Source organism: Fusarium musae, chromosome 10 (genome assembly GCF_019915245.1).
Source record: "Fusarium musae strain F31 chromosome 10, whole genome shotgun sequence".
Lineage (NCBI taxonomy): Eukaryota > Fungi > Ascomycota > Sordariomycetes > Hypocreales > Nectriaceae > Fusarium > Fusarium musae.
Genome location: NC_058396.1, coordinates 2,475,183 through 2,493,560, shown reverse-complemented (window position 1 = coordinate 2,493,560; position 18,378 = coordinate 2,475,183). Strand labels below are relative to the sequence as shown.

General features: G+C 46.8%; 9 protein-coding genes across 9 annotated transcripts; 5 read left to right on the top strand and 4 right to left on the bottom strand.

Annotated features, from left to right (window-relative positions):
* Window positions 1-655: 655 nt before the first annotated feature.
* J7337_013026 (uncharacterized protein) lies at window positions 656-1,736 on the top strand (the record flags this gene model as incomplete). The annotated part of the gene is made up of 4 exons (XM_044830522.1): window positions 656-832; window positions 1,036-1,149; window positions 1,206-1,530; window positions 1,582-1,736. 4 exons carry the CDS (start codon window positions 656-658, stop codon window positions 1,734-1,736), a joined length of 771 nt encoding a protein of 256 aa, XP_044675438.1.
* A 479-nt stretch (window positions 1,737-2,215) lies between these two features.
* Window positions 2,216-4,280, bottom strand: J7337_013025 (uncharacterized protein; the record flags this gene model as incomplete). Its single annotated transcript, XM_044830521.1, has 4 exons — window positions 2,216-3,750; window positions 3,808-3,936; window positions 4,009-4,129; window positions 4,197-4,280. The coding sequence occupies 4 exons, from the start codon at window positions 4,278-4,280 to the stop codon at window positions 2,216-2,218; spliced, it is 1,869 nt and encodes a 622-aa protein (XP_044675437.1).
* Window positions 4,281-5,302: 1,022 nt separating this feature from the next.
* On the top strand, window positions 5,303-6,060 carry J7337_013024 (uncharacterized protein; the record flags this gene model as incomplete). Its single annotated transcript, XM_044830520.1, has 3 exons — window positions 5,303-5,488; window positions 5,535-6,006; window positions 6,053-6,060. 3 exons carry the CDS (start codon window positions 5,303-5,305, stop codon window positions 6,058-6,060), a joined length of 666 nt encoding a protein of 221 aa, XP_044675436.1.
* Window positions 6,061-7,787: 1,727 nt separating this feature from the next.
* J7337_013023 (uncharacterized protein) lies at window positions 7,788-8,542 on the top strand (the record flags this gene model as incomplete). The annotated part of the gene is made up of 2 exons (XM_044830519.1): window positions 7,788-7,859; window positions 7,907-8,542. 2 exons carry the CDS (start codon window positions 7,788-7,790, stop codon window positions 8,540-8,542), a joined length of 708 nt encoding a protein of 235 aa, XP_044675435.1.
* A 2,225-nt stretch (window positions 8,543-10,767) lies between these two features.
* J7337_013022 (uncharacterized protein) lies at window positions 10,768-11,515 on the top strand (the record flags this gene model as incomplete). The annotated part of the gene is made up of 2 exons (XM_044830518.1): window positions 10,768-11,449; window positions 11,502-11,515. The coding sequence occupies 2 exons, from the start codon at window positions 10,768-10,770 to the stop codon at window positions 11,513-11,515; spliced, it is 696 nt and encodes a 231-aa protein (XP_044675434.1).
* Window positions 11,516-11,935: 420 nt separating this feature from the next.
* On the bottom strand, window positions 11,936-13,920 carry J7337_013021 (uncharacterized protein; the record flags this gene model as incomplete). The annotated part of the gene is made up of 6 exons (XM_044830517.1): window positions 11,936-12,391; window positions 12,564-12,580; window positions 12,632-12,690; window positions 12,748-13,059; window positions 13,123-13,375; window positions 13,464-13,920. 6 exons carry the CDS (start codon window positions 13,918-13,920, stop codon window positions 11,936-11,938), a joined length of 1,554 nt encoding a protein of 517 aa, XP_044675433.1.
* Window positions 13,921-14,440: 520 nt separating this feature from the next.
* J7337_013020 (uncharacterized protein) lies at window positions 14,441-15,312 on the top strand (the record flags this gene model as incomplete). Its single annotated transcript, XM_044830516.1, is given in 3 exon segments — window positions 14,441-14,718; window positions 14,773-15,289; window positions 15,301-15,312. 3 exon segments carry the CDS (start codon window positions 14,441-14,443, stop codon window positions 15,310-15,312), a joined length of 807 nt encoding a protein of 268 aa, XP_044675432.1.
* Window positions 15,313-15,754: 442 nt separating this feature from the next.
* Window positions 15,755-16,291, bottom strand: J7337_013019 (uncharacterized protein; the record flags this gene model as incomplete). Its single annotated transcript, XM_044830515.1, has 2 exons — window positions 15,755-16,138; window positions 16,181-16,291. The coding sequence occupies 2 exons, from the start codon at window positions 16,289-16,291 to the stop codon at window positions 15,755-15,757; spliced, it is 495 nt and encodes a 164-aa protein (XP_044675431.1).
* Window positions 16,292-16,848: 557 nt separating this feature from the next.
* Window positions 16,849-17,776, bottom strand: J7337_013018 (uncharacterized protein; the record flags this gene model as incomplete). The annotated part of the gene is made up of 2 exons (XM_044830514.1): window positions 16,849-17,441; window positions 17,497-17,776. The coding sequence occupies 2 exons, from the start codon at window positions 17,774-17,776 to the stop codon at window positions 16,849-16,851; spliced, it is 873 nt and encodes a 290-aa protein (XP_044675430.1).
* Between the last annotated feature and the right edge of the window lie 602 nt (window positions 17,777-18,378).

The window sequence follows — 18,378 nt, the reverse complement described above, 5'->3', positions numbered from 1 at the left end:
TCGCCTGTAATGGGTCGGCCGCATCAGTACTGATGACAGGAACTTGCCGGATCATCTCACATCGGACTTTGGATCTGAAGCACGGAGATTGTCAGATCCTATAGTGCCGAGAGTTGATGCGGGGTCTACGAACCGAATGCAATTGTCGCAGACTCTGGTGCTTAGCCGATGAGATGGAACTGCGCCGAATGTTCCGCCGCCTGAAGACGGTGAGGCAGACATTGTGGAGAACGGAAAAGACTCTCGATCGGAGACTAGTAATAGATACGCCGCTTGTCAATGGATACTCTTACACACAAGGCCAATGCCGAGTGGTTGTTTTGCTGATCAGAACATCGGGGGTAATGAGAAATGGTCGAGATTGGGGATTCATGAGATGCTCCGAGGGTTTAACCATGTAGTCAGTATTTCCGATGACTAACCAACCTCGGCACTTTCGCTGCAGCTAATCCTGCGCCGGAGGATCTCAAAATGTTCAAGCTTGAGATCCGCCGTAGCCTGTATGTCCCCGCATTTTAGCATGATGGAGTAAGCAGCTCCTCCGAACCCCATGTTGAGTTGCCACAAAAAGACCATGTTGTACAAAAGATGTATTTAAGCATTGGTCATACTGAAGGGTTGCGGCAAACAACTCACCGTATGATACACAGACGCCATGGCCAACTTTTCCGTGCTCATCAAGTTTGAGTGTGAAGAGGATGGAGAGACATATTTCGCCGATCTTGGTCCCGATGCTCAAGGCCCGCCTGCTCTCGGTACCAAGGTCAGCGCGGTCAAGTCTGTGCAGGGCTTGGCTGATAATCATCAATCCAAAACAGTAACAATTCACCGTGTAAGACACCCTGTGCCATTTCAGTGAACTGAAGCTGTCTCTAATTTATGATACTGACTGAGTGTAGCTCCTAGCACCACTACCGAGAGATGACCTACCTCTATACTGTGTTGGGCTGAACTATCGCAGCCACGCCAAAGAAGCTTCAGTATGCCAAAATGAAACAGACAGCCCCTTCGAGTCAATCGCTAACATGTGAATAGCTCACCCTGAGCTCGGTCCCTCCGCTTTGGACTAAGCCAGCTGCATCTCTTGCAAATCCAGATGAAGACATCCCACTCAATGAATTTTGCGCAAAGAGTCTTCCAGACTATGAAGTAAGTTACCATGCACAGACTGAAATTGCACTGCATAATGCTCATCATACTGAAAGGGCGAGCTCGTATTTGTAACCTCCAAGCAATGTCGCGATATTTCTCCCAAGGAAGCCAAGGACTACATCCTAGGGTACACGGTTGGCAACGACTTATCTTGCCGCTTGTATCAGCTTCCCAAGCATTCAGCCGGCCAATTCTTCTTCGCCAAGGCCTTCGACAAATTTGCGCCCATTGGCCCTGCATTGATCAGCCCAGCCATATTTGGTGATGGGTCGGGCTTTTCAGTAGTCGCAAATGTGAATGGTATAGTCAGGCAACAGGCTGAGTTTAAGAAGGACATGGTGTTCTCGCCGGAGCAGATTCTCAGCCATATGAGTCAAGGTACTTCACCGTTGCGCCCGAAGCGGACCAATGCTAACAGACCTGATATAGGAACAACCATACCGGCTGGTACAGCGGTCATGACGGGAACTCCCGCTGGAGTGGGTGCCTTCCATAGTCCCAAGGTATTTCTCAATGACGGCGATGTTCTCGAAGTCACCATGGCCCGGGTTGGAACATTGAGAAATGTTATTAAATTTGAGTAAGCATCGTTCGTTTACCTATGAGAACCCGGCACGAAAAGCTTTGCTAACAAAACTCTTTGCAGAGTTGGACTTTTAACGCGCCTGATAGTCTCTATGCAGAGGGTTGCTATCTTCTTGTTTAGTAGATTCATGTAGAACTTACTCATAGGAATTTGTTGTTCTTGTGAATATAGATATTGCGTCTTCATCCCTCGAGCTATTCTGTGGCCAGCTCCATTATTGAGAAGGCTCTTAAGTGTTGATGGGCCAGAGAACTGACGCTTTTTATCATGCCAAACACAATCATTCTCCTGCTGACATTTGCATCAAGATGTGACTGAGCACGTCGTCATACCAATCCAGGTCTGGGAGTAAATGCATAGAAGTCCACAGTTTATTCAGTGGAACAACTAAGAAGAAAAGCAATATGCCAAAGGTCTCTAGCTATCAATGGATCTTTGATAATTACATAGCACGCCTCTGGAGCTTTATCCTGTCAACTATTTCTTAGTCCCAAACCCAACAAAACCTCTCAGCGATTCGAGAGAGCTGACCAGCCCAGCATAGTCAGAAGCACAAGCAAAGATAAAGAAGTCGGGTCGAATGATGGCGAACTTCGTGCCTCTCCCAAGACGCTTGCCAAAGACGGAACTGTCATATCGGTTCGCCATGTGCCCGTCAGTTGCAGCAATAGGCGAAGGTGAATAGACCATGGGATGACCAAGCCCTCCATTAGTGTCTGAAAGTGTCTTTTGACTCTGCGATGAGCCGCCCGAATTTGCATCGTAAACAATAATCGCATTGTTTGTGAGGATGGATGAGAGTCCTGCTTCTTGGACTGCAGCTGTTGCCTCAGCGTGCAAGCGTTGCTGGTTTGCTGGCTTTCCGTCGCTCATAACCACTAGAGTAAAGATCGTATTTTCCTTTCGTAAAAGGCCATCTGATAGGAATGACTCTGCTTGGCCCTTCGACGTCATGTGTATCTGAGGCAAACGAGAGCCACCTATCCCCCCCTTGATAAAGAACCCGTTTTCAACACCTGAAAATCCCTTCTTCTCTTTATGGGATATGTAATCCACATACCGAAACACAGAAGTGCCGTGCAGAAGCATCAAAAGCCGGAAAAACAAACGTTGCCATAAAGAAGGCTCATTATTACAGATGTGGCCGTTGATCATAGAGAACTGCGCCGCGTCATTGATGCTCTGACGCCGCTCGGATGCCCAGCACTTGAGCAGCTTCTCATGGGTTTCAGGCTTGGAGTCTGGGTGGAGCATCAGAGCTAACCTCCATGCGAGTTGGTGAGCATCTCTGACACCACTGCCAATACCTTGACCGGCGAAAGGGGGAAAGACGTGGGCTGCGTCGCCGATGAGGATTGTACGACCGCTGAACCAGCGGTCAACCACCTTGTGAACAAAGTGGAATGGTCGACAGCGAAGGATCTCGATACAATCTCGTGGGTACTGCACAGGGCCATTGAAATTCTGCTTGCGGTTTCTGTCTTGATAAAGAGTGATCATCGGCGTGATATGTTCCCAGAGAAGCTCTTCTGAGTTATTTTTGATGAGTAACTCATCTTGCGCAAATTCATGACGCCAGAGTCTTTCCTCGTGAGGACCAAATCTTCCAGAAGCGGTAGCCTTTCCAGGCGGGGTACAAAAGTGCCACCCAATCGGCCAGAAGAGATCATAAACCTCCTGCGGCGAGTAACCAAACTTCCAGAGTGGAAAGTCAGGATGAGTTTCTGGAGTCGGTAGCTTCATCTTCAGGTTGGCAGCTATCCAGGTGCCGCTGTAAGAATAAAGACCGTCTTGCTGCTTTATTCCTACAGTTGGTTCAAGGAAGTGCTTTCGTACGATTCCAAGTTTTCCATCGGCGCCGATGAACCATTCTCCTTTGATTTGTTGGCGTGTACCTTGGCTATCCTTGAAGTCGATCACTGGTGGATCTTGTTCAGACCTTGAGACCACTTCACAGGAAGGCCAAAATGAACAGTATTGCGATTGGTCAATAGCCTTTCTCAATGCAATCTCTACAATTGGTCGTTAGAAGATAGAAGATAATATTAATGGGACTTAGAGTCGTTTACCTAGACGCGGCTGCATTTGCAGAATGCCTTCGGGCAAGGCTTGTTCAAGACTGTTGATGTCCCCAATACGGATTGAGAAGAATGGTGGGACATTGAAAGCGCCGCGATGAAAGTTCACATGGGGAATCTCTGTGCAAGTCTCGATTAGTACCTAATGCGACCGTATACGGATTCATTTGCTTTGGAAGTTTGTGGACTTACCATGACCTATGCCCGCTAGATCGTTGATCCCGAGACTGTGTAGTATTCTGATGGCATCTCCTGTGAGGAAAACGCCTCTGGGATCTGTGGTGATCTCTGCTTCTTTTTCGAGAATGACGGACTAGCGAGAGTGCATTGTTAGTACGGGGCATGAGGGTGCAGTACTTGTCGAAATAGTGGCTACTGACATGAATCTTTAGTCGGGCGAGTGACAGTCCCAGGGCAAGACCTGCTGGTCCGCCCCCAACAATAATTACTTGTGTTTCTTCCATTGTATGCGATAGTGATAACTGAAATATTCGAGAAATGCGAGTGGTTAATTGTGTCTATACTGGACCTCGCATCTCACTCTGAGGACTTATATGGAAGGTAGTCGGATCCATGGTTGAATGCGAGTCGCCGCTATCCTCGGTAACCCCAGACGCCACTGAAATGCCCCTGTAGTACGGAGTAGATATCTCGAACCACTTGCGGGGTCCACGCCCAAATTGAGTTTGGCTGTCGGACGATTCTTGGACTGCTTGAGTTCCTCCGCCGCTAGTTTGTAGATCCTCCGATGTTGGAAGATAACCAATGAACAGATGCCATATAATCCATTACTAAAGGACAGTAGGCAGCGAGCTGCTCAGTGCGTGTACTCTTATCCCAACCCGCCTTCCCCTCTAATTTCATACCTATAAGTCTCCTTAGCGGCTTATCTAATTCAACGAGTCCTGCTAGTACCAGCACTCTTCCAATAGAGAACAGCTCAATACCCTCTATATAGATACTGGTGTCTTATCTAAGTGACTATCACTAAATCCAGATCTGGCATTATCTCATAAACTTCTTTAGGAAATAAACCCAGGCACTTGTGGCTAATAAGGACCATAGCGTAAAAAACACCCGCTTTAGGAAAGTTAACCCCTTCAATTTCACGCTTATAATTGGCTAACGGTACAGTTAGTAGCGTTGTTATCGGAACACCACATTTTCATATTGTCTAGAGTAAACTGTACCTTCTTAAGCTGGAAAAGCTATTAGCAGTAACAGGCTTAGGTCATTTGAGACTTACCACTTTGCGTTTACAAGGGATAGAATGTCCAGAAGCAAACCTTAGGCTCTACCCGAGTGGATCATAACCATAATGCGTATACAAAAGAGAGTATCTCGAGTTGAACGCCAGAAGGATATAGTTATTAGTAAAAAGTTCCGAAAACCCCCTCGCCGGTAGACAATTCAAGTAATTATTATCTTCCCCCCCACAACATTGTTAAGCTCTCAAGCCTCTCAAGCTATGTTTAGACTTATTGATATGTCTCCCTATATTCTCTCTGGCACTCTCTTCGCCTTAGCGCTGCCTCTTGTCCTCTTAATCAAAGCACTTTTATCCTCTAAATCCATCGCAGGCCAAGTCTCCGCCGGGCCCTTCAAGCCACCGAAGGGATGGTGGACTGATACCAAACGATTTGGTGTTGAACAGCGGGCCATCTTCAGCCAGGTATGTCCTCAGACTTTATATCCTGGAGTTGATTTGACCAAAGTAGAGCTGGATTTGTGTCAGCCATCGCAGTCGGTTCTCAAAGGCTGGTGACTATATCGCATTTGAGATTGCCGGCTTCAAACTCCTCCTTATGCTAGGCAAGGACGATGTGGTACGAGCATTCCACAACGTCTGTCGGCATCGTGCATTTCCAGTTACTAGAAAGCCTTCTGGTTCAGCGTCTATACTTGGCTGCAAGTACCATGGGTGGAGCTACAACAATAAAGGAGAACTTACAAAGGCTCCCCACTTTGAAGATGTGATTGGTTTTGACAAGACCCAGAATGGCCTTTTCCCTGTTCACGCCAAGATTGATGATGATGGATTTCTACACATCAACCTGAACAGTAGCCCAGAAGCAGGCGAGACCAAGCTTAAGAGGACGAGGAGTATCGGAAGGCCAGCACCTACTTGCCAGACCCAACAATATCTTGGATCTTGGGAAGTAAAAGGGAAGTTCAACTGGAAGGTTCCCGGTAAGTGTCTTGGTAGGCTAGGGCTAAATGCGATTCATATTTACAGAGATCTAGGGAATGCTTTCGACAGGGAAACGTTATCTGCTCACCTCAAAAGTTCTTTATGGCGCTTATTCGGCCCTTCTGCAGCTGGAAAGCTTCGTTTCAGCCCTCTCACCACCGTCTATTCGCGTCAGGGAAGTCCTATCTGGTATCAGCTCACGTATTCTCCGGAATCTGTTAGACGAACCACCGTCCGATGCGACGTGTACTCAATGTCAAAGCAAGATAGCTCCGACTTTGAGAAACACCTGAAGCCTGATCTGGAGCTTGAGATCAATTCGATTGTACGAAGCCATGAAGAGTTGTATGAAGTGCTCGTAACCTCAGCCCATTCACTCTATTATGGTGGAGGTAGGTCGCGCTCTCACGTCCCGGTAATTATAGAAGACTGAATATGTGCAGATGAGCATACTACGTGGGCCGCTATAGTGGATAAACACGTCAAAAGAGAAAAGAGCGAAGGGGCGGAGATCAAGCCAGCTGCAGTTAATCAGTGTCGAAGTAATAGTTATGCAAAAGCCGAAGGAAGTAAGTTCAATATCACTAAGCTTTTTACTACTGGATGAAAGTGGGCATAACTGACATATCTCTATAGTATGCATGGCCTTAGAGGGGCTGGAAAACTCTGGAGATCTGGGATGGTAGATAGGAAGGTGTAATCCCTCTCGATACTTAATCTACACTAAATGAGGACAATGACTGTGATGCCAGGTGAGACTGTAAGCGCGTTTAAATCCGCCATGCTTTATCCAAGCCCAGGTATACTTTTAGTAGTAATAGTAACGCGATAATAGACCTGATCACTTCAAGAGATGAATATTGCCCATAACTGCAATTTACTTTTGTTAGGACGACACCTCCTCTATCTTATCATGGTCACATAAACTGATTTTGTGCCCATTCGCGCTGACAGTTTCGTAGTTTAAACGCAACACAGCTATGACTTTGCCTCTTGAGCTGGCTACAAGACCCAAGGTAGCAATGGCATTTAGCTCCCCGCCTTCCAATTAGTAGGGTATTCGAGGTTGATCTCAATCGTGAATGAGACACAAGAACTCTGCCAATGCTAAAGAATAACAGTAAAGAGATATTATTGTAGTACAAGCATAATAGCAATAACGACAGGACATAACTAATACTTTATCTATATTATAGGGCTACTGTGGCTTCTACCTTTTGATAACTCTTGACTTAATGATTCATTTAATTCTCCCCTAACAGCTTGTTAATCACGGGGAGAAAAATCCACAGATAAAGGCGGGGTCGCCCAGGTGGGAGTTGAGGGTGTTAAGGCTCGGACATATTATTGGTCAGTGGCATCGGATCGCTTTTCCCAATAGAGGTAGAGAACACGATCCGCAGCCTGAGGAGGTTAGCAGAGCTGTGAGTAAATGAAAGACCATGAATATGATACATGCACTCGATTTATCGAGTTGTAGATGCATATCTAACCATTCCGAAGTCCACGTATCAAAGTCTTATCACCTTGGAGGCTTTAAAAACACATTGACTTATGCGCCATATCATAGTTCTCAATCAACAATGTCTTGTCCAAACACACTCCCTGCCTCCTGGTATACCAGTAAGGCAATTGCAGGCTTAGAACGGCGTGCTATATTTGATAAGGTATGGTCTTGAGTTGGTTATCTATTGGGGCAGCTGCTGATGTGTTTTAGACCTGGATTTATCTTGGTGTTGTCACACGATGGTCCGCTGACGGCGAGGATTGTTTTTATGACATGGGGCAGTTCAAATTCACTGTTCGACGCGACTCAGAAGACTGGAAGAGCATCCAAGTTCTTACAAGTGAGGTACGAGATAGCTCCTATAACTTCAACTTGAAATCTAACGCTCTCAGGGCACTCAAATGCGCCGCTACATCACCAAGACCGGCCTCATCTTTATAGCTTTCTCCAATTCGACGCCCGAGTTCAATGAATATTTTCCCGGTCTTGAAGAGCTCCTTTCGACAGTTGACTTCACCACGTTTCCTTTTAGGAGGGGTCTTAAATACACCGGCAAGTATAATTGGAAGACTCTGATTGATGGGTTCCAAGAGTGCCTTCACTGCTCCTTTGCACACCCATCATTCTCCAAGGTTTATGCGCCAACTACATACAAGGTTCTTAATGAACAGCACTTCTCACGTCACCTAGCAGAAACATATTCTAAACGCGACAGTCCGAGCGATGGTCTTTTTCTTTACTTTTTTCCCAACTCCACATTGAATTTGTACGGCGGTGGTATCTCCTCGTTCCGGACCTGGCCGACAGACGATCCCTCTCAAACTATCATGCAGTTCGACTACTATCACAAGTCACCCGTCGAAACGCAGGAGTTTGAGAGTTATTACAAATTCGCTCGAACTGTAGCAACAGAGGATAACGATCTTTGCGAAATGGCTCAGATGAACCTGAAGGTGGGGGTTTATACTGAGGGCATACTGAATCCAAATAAAGAAAACGGCGTGATCCGTAAGTGGGACATCTCATGACACCTCGAATGCTATTATCAGTACTGATGTGCTTTGGTTGTCAGATTATCAGAAGCGGGTTTTTGAAATGTGCCTGGCCGAGTTCAATAAGAAAACTACATCGAACGACGAGCGGAAGGTGTTAGATTCAAGGCTGGATCTGAATGTTAGCGTAGCAGTTACTGAAGGGATTATCTAGCACTGCCCCTACAAGACTTCAATAGCGCATGGATACCATTAACATATTTTGGTTACAACTTGATTGCTACTCGATTGAATGTAGTGGTGGAAACTTTTGGTCTGTGAATAAATACCTACGATGAGACTCATTCCGACCAACATAGTAGAAGAATACTGTATCCAAATGTTGGAGGTTCTGAAATACGAGATACTCCCATGGGGGTCTGGACGTAGACCTAGCTAATCAATTGCAGCTGATTGGTTAGATGCTTACCGCACCGATCATGTCTCGTTAATGATAGAAGATCTAGGCTAGTCTAGAAAAGGCCTCTCCAGCCCGTATTGACCTGTTGTGGATAGGACTCAGATTTCCCCGCCTTCTTATCTACTCCCTAGTCTGGTCTACTTCATCACGGTCCTCTTGTCCTCTAAAACAATTTAAACATTGCACATCATTCAATCCTGATACACCACGCAAGCCGCCAGAACGACCGACTCTGGGTGAATCAAATAGTTGTCCAGACATGTTTGGAATACCTGAAAAAAACTAGACATGACACCTCCCGAGACATCTCAGCTGCGACATCTATTACCAGCTTTTCCAGGAAAGCAGGTGCATACAGCGTCACAAAAACGAGCACCAAACAAAAAAAGCCGAAATGGTTGTGCAGAAACTCATCTTGAGAGGCGATAAGGCTAGATAGAGGAAAGAGCTAATCTCAATCTAGGGTGCGTTACGTGCAAAGCAAGACGAAGGAAATGTGACGAAAAAAAGCCTTCGTGCTCCCAGTGCCTTCGCCGGAGAACGGCATGCGGTGGCTATCAAGCAGAGTTCAGGTGGAGAGAATACGGGAAGCCCGAGGCAAGCAGTATATCGTCAGGGAATAGTAGGCAATCCGATCTCTTCCAGGCTCATGGTACGATGCTAAGGCTTTTATTTAGATAAGAGGAGAGGACAAAACAGGTCGGACCAGGCCCATATCGAATTGCGAGCTTCCCACTCAGACGAAGCCGAGCTATCCATCAGATGTGATTCTGGTGATCATAGCGTACCGAGCAGTCTACTCAGCCAATTCGAATTTCCGCCACGAGATCCTGCCATCCCGCAATCCCATACAGCCCAGACCCCTGTCGACCAAGGGTCTCGATGCGAGTTTGTTGACTATGGAACCAGCTTTGATGATCTTTTATTGGAGATGCCCTTCGATATAAACGAAGATCTGGACGATCTTTACGGAATTCTTGCTGGTCATGATTCCTTCGGCGCGCAACCAGTCCACCACGATACATCACAGCCAGATTATCCTATCATAACGGGGCCACTTAACCCTGAGCAGTCACAGCTTCCATGTGTTAACTTAGTAATTGAGGACAGCTCCATATCACCATTTCTGGGTACAGACCCTTTACATCTTGTTGAAGGTACAACAGAATTGCAGGACTTTTGTAGAGATGTTGACTTTGGGGAAACAGCTACTGAAGATGATGGGCACTCTCTATCAAGTCCAAGGAGTCATCTCAGGTCGCCTGTTTACAAGGTTCCCCAACTCCATAGTGACTCTCCGGAGAACATCTCTGTTCTTTTTGATCGTCGCATATGCGAGGTTTTATGCATCAAGGACAGCTTAACCGGGAATCCATGGCGAAAGATCGTCTGGCCCATGGCTAAGGAGCACACTGCGCTTTATCACGCAATCGCTGCCATGACATGCTTTCAGGGATTCAATAATCTCCCTCAACATCGAGCCATAGGACTAAGACACCTCAAGTATGCAGTTCATCAGCTCACAGTCATGGAGTCTAGCGGTTGTAAGCCCGAGGCGACTATCACTACGGCGCTGGCCGTGAGCCTAGCTCAAGCCTGGTGCCACCCTCGATCTTCTACAACCACGAGTTATATAAGAAAAGGAGCCGAGCTTCTTCGAAAGGCACTAATAGAACATAAGTCTTCTCAGCGTCCCATAAATGAGTTGATTGGCTTAGGCTTCCTCTCAAATACCTGGATATATATGGATACCATAACGCGCGTTACATGCCATGACGGAAACTTCATGGATTTACCGCTCATGTCAGACTGCAGCTTATTCAGCTCCGAATCTTTAGGCTCCACGGTAGATCCTCTCATGGGATGCGCTGGGCCACTATTCCCTCTTCTTGGCGGCGTAGCTGATCTTGTCAACCGGGTTCAGCGAAAGCAGGAAAAGCTCAACTCGCCAGCAATTGTCTCTGCGGCAGTCCGTCTAAAGACTTCAATCGAGCGATGGGAACCCTGCACTGAGCTGGATGAAGAACCCCGGGAGACCCAACTGTCTTCAAGCGCGATTGATCTGATACAAACAGCCAATGCGTATAAGTGGGCAACCTTGCTGCTTCTTCACCAGGCGGTGCCGGAGCTTCCGACACAAGCTTCGTTACAGGACATGGCCAGAAAGGTCCTGAACCTTATAGCGACTGTCCCGGAAGATTCTCATGCAGCCATATTTCCCGTAATGCCGCTGATGATTGCGGGTTGCGAGGCCACCGAGATTGAGGATCGGAACTGGGTGTCTGATAGGTGGGGAGTTTTAGGTTCTCGACTTACCTCGGGACTTGTCAACAGATGTTTGGAAATTACAGCAGAGGCTTGGAAAAGACATGACAAGTCATCTAACGCAACTCGTGGTGACAAGGCTTCCTCTAGCCCTTCATGCTCGACAACGAAGCGCGAAATACATTGGATGAACGTCTTGAAGGACTGGGGTTGGCAAGGTATGTTGAATGTGGACGAGACAAGAAAAGGAAGCATATTAACACATATCAGTTATGCTGGGCTGAGAAGGCTTTATCGCCAAGTAGATTGGAAAGGACCTCTGAGTTTTAAATCTTGGAGTAGTACAGCAATGACTATGGCGTACACAATAAACAAGCCGGGCAGTTATGTTTCCCCAAGACTATGATCTTGCTGCCGATTATCCCTCAACTAAGTACTAAGGCATATACCCTTCTTACTCTTCAAACCCTTAGAGACTGTAAGGAGTTACCAGTGGAGCTTCTAGTATTTATGAGGTCAAGGAGTGGAGGCTACATCTCCGGCAGAACAACTGTCGATCTTGATGCCAACTTGCAGCAACTATTTGTCTCAGAAGAGCAGGTTGTTATTCCATTACCGACCTTGATCCAAGAGATTAAAAACGTGCGCCTCTTAATCAGGTACATTGTGGATAATCAAAATAGTGAATTAACCCAGGCGTGAATCTACCAAAGTCTCTCCCAGAATCTTCGAAGCCAGTCCATCTGTTGCAAACGTAGTCTTTCCTTCTCAATCGCAGCAGGATCTTCCCATACTTTGCATTCTTCATCAACTTCGGCCTTTCCAGTGACAAGATCTGCTTGAGAAGGCTTCACTAATCTTGTTTTCTTAAGGAGCTTTCCGACAACAAACATCAACGGGCCAAATATGGTAGCGAAGTAGTAGGTTATCCACCCTTCAACATCAAAGGGCGAGAATGTGTTCCAGCCGATGAAGAGAAGAAAGATACAACCCAAGAAAAAAGCAAAGTAGGCACCATAAGGTCTGAAGGGTGATAGGTACGGCAATGACGATAACGGGACCACCTCTGGCTGAGCCTTCAAGGCGCGATGCCACCCGAGGAATGTTAAGAGCATGCAAGTGTAGACATAGACAAATCCACCCGTGGTGAGATCAACGAACTATTAAGTGGTGTCAGAATACCGAGCGTGAATATAATTGAGAGATGATAATTACCCAGTAGAAAACAGTAACAGACGAGTTTGAAACAACGAGGAATGAGAGGCAAGAGAGTAAGGTGACAGCTACGACTGAGTAGATAGGTACACCCGACTTGGTGCATTTCGCAAATACCTTGGGAGCGAGTCCATCTAAGCTATTATTAGCATACGGCTACATCTTCATTTCCAAAATTAACGTACCGCGAGCAAGCCCATACAAGGAGCGTGACGTCGAGTACAGGTACGCGTTCCCGCAGGACCTGCGACATATAGTCAGCATTTTCATGAATGATTCCATGCATAGTATGTATACTCACCAGCCGGAAAGGAGTATGACAGCATTTATCACATCGGGTAGACCATGTATACCGAGGTTCTGGATGCCGATAACCCAGGGCGAAGCTGCTGCTCCGGCATCCCCGTTGCCTATAGCATTCAGTAAACGCTCATCACGACTTGAGCAGATAATTCCGACGGCAAATACTCCAACAACATAGAAAAATGCCAGTCGATAGAATATTAAGCGAGCGACTCGGGGTATAGTTTTCCGGGGATTCTGGATCTCGCCAGCCGTGAGGCAGATCAGGTCAGGGCCACCGATCGTGAATGCAGCGTAAATGACTACAGACCTGAATTCAACAAGTCAACACTTGCGTAAGTAAAGATGATTGGGGTTGGATCATATAGCTTACCAGAATCCGAGAAATCTACCAGCTGCTCCATCAGTATAATAGGCATGCATGGCGTTCCCATTGCCCCAGTACCGAAAACCGTAAGCGTCGCCTCGAGGGTTCCCACCACACATGGTGATGAAAGTAAGCAAAATGAGGCCGATGATCAAAATCACTTTTGTTGACGCCATGACAAACTCAGACTCTCCATACCACTTGACGGCAATCACATTCAGCAGGAAACAGACAACCAGAGCCATGGCAACCCATACACCTGCATTGATAGAAGTATTCCCTAACATTGCAAAGGTCAGAAGAACAACGAACGAACGGCTAACTTGTGCTGGAAGGGCTTTACATACAATACTGCATCACGGTGGCCACAGCACTATATTCCACACAAACCAGCATGACACCGCCGTAAAAGTATGTCCAACCCATCGAGAAGCCAAGAGCAGGATCGACAAAGCGGCTGGCGAGCTCAAAGATACTTCCCCGGATAGGAAGATATGCGCACATCTCGGCAACGCTGAGTGTGCATGGCAGAATAAAGAACAGGCTCCAAAATAGATACCCAAGTGATAAAGAGAGCGGGCCGGCTTTAGACAGCACACCACCAATACCAACGAATAGGGCAGTGCCAATGCTACCTGCAATAGCCATTAGCTGCACGTGGCGTGGAGATAACCCACGTTGGGTTTGCTCGTCGGTTATGTAGATGGAAGCTCTTTGGATTGAACTCGTGTCGTATGCATTCACTACTCCTGAGGTATCAAGCGCAACTTTCTTGGAGTCATCTTGCTGTAAGATAGCAGCCATTTTGGCAAAAGTAATACTGTTGAATATTGAAACAGGATAACTGAATCTTGGATAGATCCAGGATATGGGTTTACTGAGCCTGCACTGGTATATATATATTGTTTTACGCTTGGCCTCTTGAGCAGAACGATGGATTGGCTATGTATGAAAAGAGTTATGAATTGTACAGATGTTGATAGCTAATCTAGAAGGAGAGAGGCTATCACCACTATAGGATTTGCCCTAGTCTGTTCTAGGTTATGGAATCCACGGCCCCATCGGTAAGGTCGTATCATTTTGCTAAGTTGGGTTAGTTTGCTAGGCGCAAATGATAAGTCAACGGGCGCAAACGCGGAGAACATGCCGCTAGGCTCTGTAGACAGTTGGAAGTTACATGCTTATATCAATGCATAACTTGGTGAATGTGTTGTTCGAGATCTCTGCTTGACCAGAAGATTCATCAGCATCGATCAATGAGGTAGTCGTAAAAGTCGACATATTATACATAGATCCTTATCTTAGGGACGTACGCAACGCCATAATGTCTGTCACAGCCACTGTCCAAGCCATAAGACTCGAGGGCGATCAATATTCCGACACTGCACAAATGGAGGAGTCGCCCGAGCAGATCTGCGCAACTGGGGGATATTCGGCCCCAAGTGTCCCCGAGTTTCAAGACCCCTACGTAGAGCGACAGTGGCAATTGGAGCATATGGCTGCTGTGTTTAGAGTCTTCGCACGCAAAGGCTTTACAGAAGGAACCGCTGGGCACATTAGTGTTCGCGACCCCGTGGAACCAGATACGTTTTGGATTAACCCGTAAGTGTACCTTTCTCCCCTTGTGCCTAGACTATGATTTTAATCTTTGCTCAGTCTCGGCATACACTTTGGCTTGCTCAAAGCAAGCGACATGGTACAGATCAACGAAGATGGCCATGTTATTGGTGGGAATCGCGTCGCGGTGAATAGAGCTGGATTTCAAATACATGGAGCCATCCATAAAGCTCGACCTGATATTAATGCCATTTGTCATACACATTCTCCTGCTGGAAAAGCCTGGTCAACGTTTGGGCGCCCTCTCGACATCATCAACCAAGATGCTTGTACCTTTCTTGGTATACAGGCTGTTTATGAAAACTTTGGAGGAATCGTTCTAGAGCGTGATGAGGGGCAGAGAATCGCTGCGGCACTGGGCAAGAGTAACCGTGTTGCGATCTTGCAAAACCACGGCCTCCTCACTACTGGATCCACTGTTGATGAAGCAGGTTATCTATTTACACTGCTGGAGCGATCTTGTGAGGTGCAGATCATGGTGGAAAGCGCCGGTCTTCCGAAGAAAGTCATTGGGAAGAGAGAAGCAGAATACACTGCTAAAGCTTACCAAGATCCAGTGAGTACCAGAACAAGTCTTAAACTACCTAAGGGAAAGCAAGTGTTGAGCTAAATTTTCTAGAAAATCCTATATCTTGAGGCTCAGCCTGATTTGAACTATGAAGCAACTTATTCTGGCAGAGAATTAAATCTCGGTTTGTGATGTCAGCTTCTAAATACAGTATAAGTTTATATTCTCATTGGTAGTTTTGAAATGTCATGTACCAAAGACACCATTAAATCATCGTTGCACTGCCCATACTGAACTGTTGCCTTATCGCCTTACAGAACAGAACGGTGTAATTCGTCTATCATCTCTCAGGTTATTGACGTTCAGACGTACGAGGTGCCTCAGTGCTTTTAGCCGGGGCAATGAGGTGGTCCAAAGACTCACTAAACTTATCGAATCTATTCTAAACCTGCCTAAGGTTTGTATCATTTATCGCTTGTGCAGAACAGAGGCAGATGCCAAAGGAAGCCTAAACTAGAACATCGAATTCAGGGCATCTCTAGCGGCGCTGCACCCGGCCTTGACATCGTTATCCACTTCTGTAAGTTTATTCCAATTCCCCGCCAAAAGTTCCTTGGTGTCAATGTCCAGAATTCCGTCTGATGCCTGATTGGTAATCTTTCTGACAATACCCATGCCGTAGCTGAAGAGTGCGGCGGCTCCTTCTTGCTGCGTAGGAGGCAGGGCAGCAATAGTTTCGACAGCCTGATCTGAAGCATTATCGAATCGGTCAGAAAAGCTTTGTTTGGCGGTCCAGCAGGCTTCGCTGATGGCACGACCCCAGACGTCTCTATTGGGCTTCTCATTCTTAAAGCCTTGGATTGTATCGATGCATGTCCCGGTAGCAGTCTCCACATTCTGGACAGTGACTATATGGATGCTAATAAGCTAAGCCCTAACGTTATCTGGTACTGGATTGTATTTCTTATAGATTAGTGCCGTGAAATGAGCGTTCTCAACAGCTTCTGGAGAGTTGACTAATATCTCGAGACCTGGATCAGAGAGCGCCATATCACGGATTTTCTATTCCCAAGCCGGGATAGTTTTGCTAATGGAATACATAGTGATATTTGTGGAAGATAGTAGGAAATAATAGTTTTAGATTTCTGAGTATGTAAAAAGGAATAGATAAGTAGTAATGGGCACCCTGGTGGCTTTATACTACATATTCTCAGAAAGCCCACCAGGGAATTTCAGCTATTGCAAGGCTCCTGCAGCTCTTATTGGCTAGCTAAGTTCTCTACGCTGATTTCAGCTTTCAGCTACAAGCCTCAATTGCAAATAAGATATCTCTATTGGCTAGCTGAGCGGGGCAATTGGCTTCAGGCCATAAAATTCAGCGTTCGAAGCCATCCAACTTTATGCATAGCTAATGAAGTAATATTCTGCATCATCAACAAGGACAGGTGGAACAAAGCGTTTATCAGCAAAATCGTATTATACTATCTCCCTTCTAAATATACTATATAGGTATCCTATTTCCTTCTCATCTCTTGTTCAGTCTTATGTGTCGGCGATCCAGTCTTCCATTTCCAAGTGTGCGTTATCAGTCATTATCAGCTTATTCTTTAGGCGGAAAAGCGGGTGGCACGGCGGTTGTTGCGAGTACCAGCGTCGTTCTCATCCTCATCCTCCTCATCATCATCGTTGCCATTACCGTTGGCGTTGTCATTGTTGTTGCTGTTTGCGTTGCCGTTGGCACCGCCGGCGGCAGTATTATCAGTGGTGTCGTTAGTGGTATCGTTGGTCTTGTCATTGGCGTTGCCGGTACCAGCGTTGCCAGTGTTTCCAGCCTCAGTAGCGTTTCCAGCATTGCCGCCATTGCCGCTCACCATCTGGACTGGAATCACACCGCCAAACGGGCCGGCACGAGCCGGGTTCTGACAGCGGACAAGACAGACGTTGTCCTCGCCTGCGACTGTCCCAGTACAGTTCTGATTGGCAGGAATGGAAGCAACGAGAGGAAAGTCTCCCATCTCGCCGTCCCGGTTGCGACCCCGCTCATTACCCGCGACATTAGTCGTCACTTCGATGCTATCCCAAGATGTACCGGTGCCGTCGGCATTGATCATACAGGTGTATGGACCAGCACCGTCTGAGTTGACTTGATGAACCGTCATCTCGAGGCTACCACCGGGGTTCACCTGAGGGAGCTCGGTTCCTGACTTCAGTGTTAGTATGTGAAATCATTATCAGCGTCAGGAGGCATAGCTTACCTGTCTCTTCCATGATATCCAAAGTTCCCTGCTCGATGTTGTTATCACCAGCAGACAAGGTTTCGCCGACAGTATCAGCGGATTGGCCTCGAAATCGGGTTGCGTCCTGCTGGAAAGGGCGTCTTCGAGTTCCGTCTCGAGGAGTTGAGGTATCAACACCGAGGGCCATGCCAGAGCCACCGGCGTCGCCGACGGCATTGGTGATGACACTGTGGGCTGAGACTGCTGCGAGATCGGCAGCGACGAAAAGGGCCATGAGGAAGTTCTTGATGGGAGCCATTTTGAGATTGTCAGATTATTGTGATGTAGATTAAGAAGAAAGATGGGCAAAGATATGAGAGTGAACTAGTCAGAGAACTGGAAAAGGAGACCCGACCGGCAGGAAAGAAGTGATTAGAAGGGAAGTAGATGATGCTGATGCTGATAGTTGATGCTGATGATTAGATTCATTGAGAGGAAGATGATCACACTTATATAGAAAAGTCAACGAGTCTGTTTCCTGTTACGGCCATCTTAACAAACGCATGTATCACTGCCAAAGAAGCAGCCAAGTAAAACACAAGACACTCTCGAGACATTCAACAGCTTCACGATAACACCTCGAAATCTGTAAAACATCACCAGGAAAACATATCACGCACCGCACGGCTTCTTCACGTACGCTTTGACCCTTGCCCGCCGTCCAGCCAAGACCCGGAATCCTCGTCTCCCGAAGAACACAGCCACTCTGTCAAACAAAACGTCAAACAGCCATTGCTAAACTGCGATTTGCTCATTAACCATAAAACGCTTGCACTTAAAACACAGAAACTGCTTCTGAGCTACGGACACGGACCATGATCGGCAAACAGGTCGGCGAGAGCGGCACGTTTGTAACTGCTT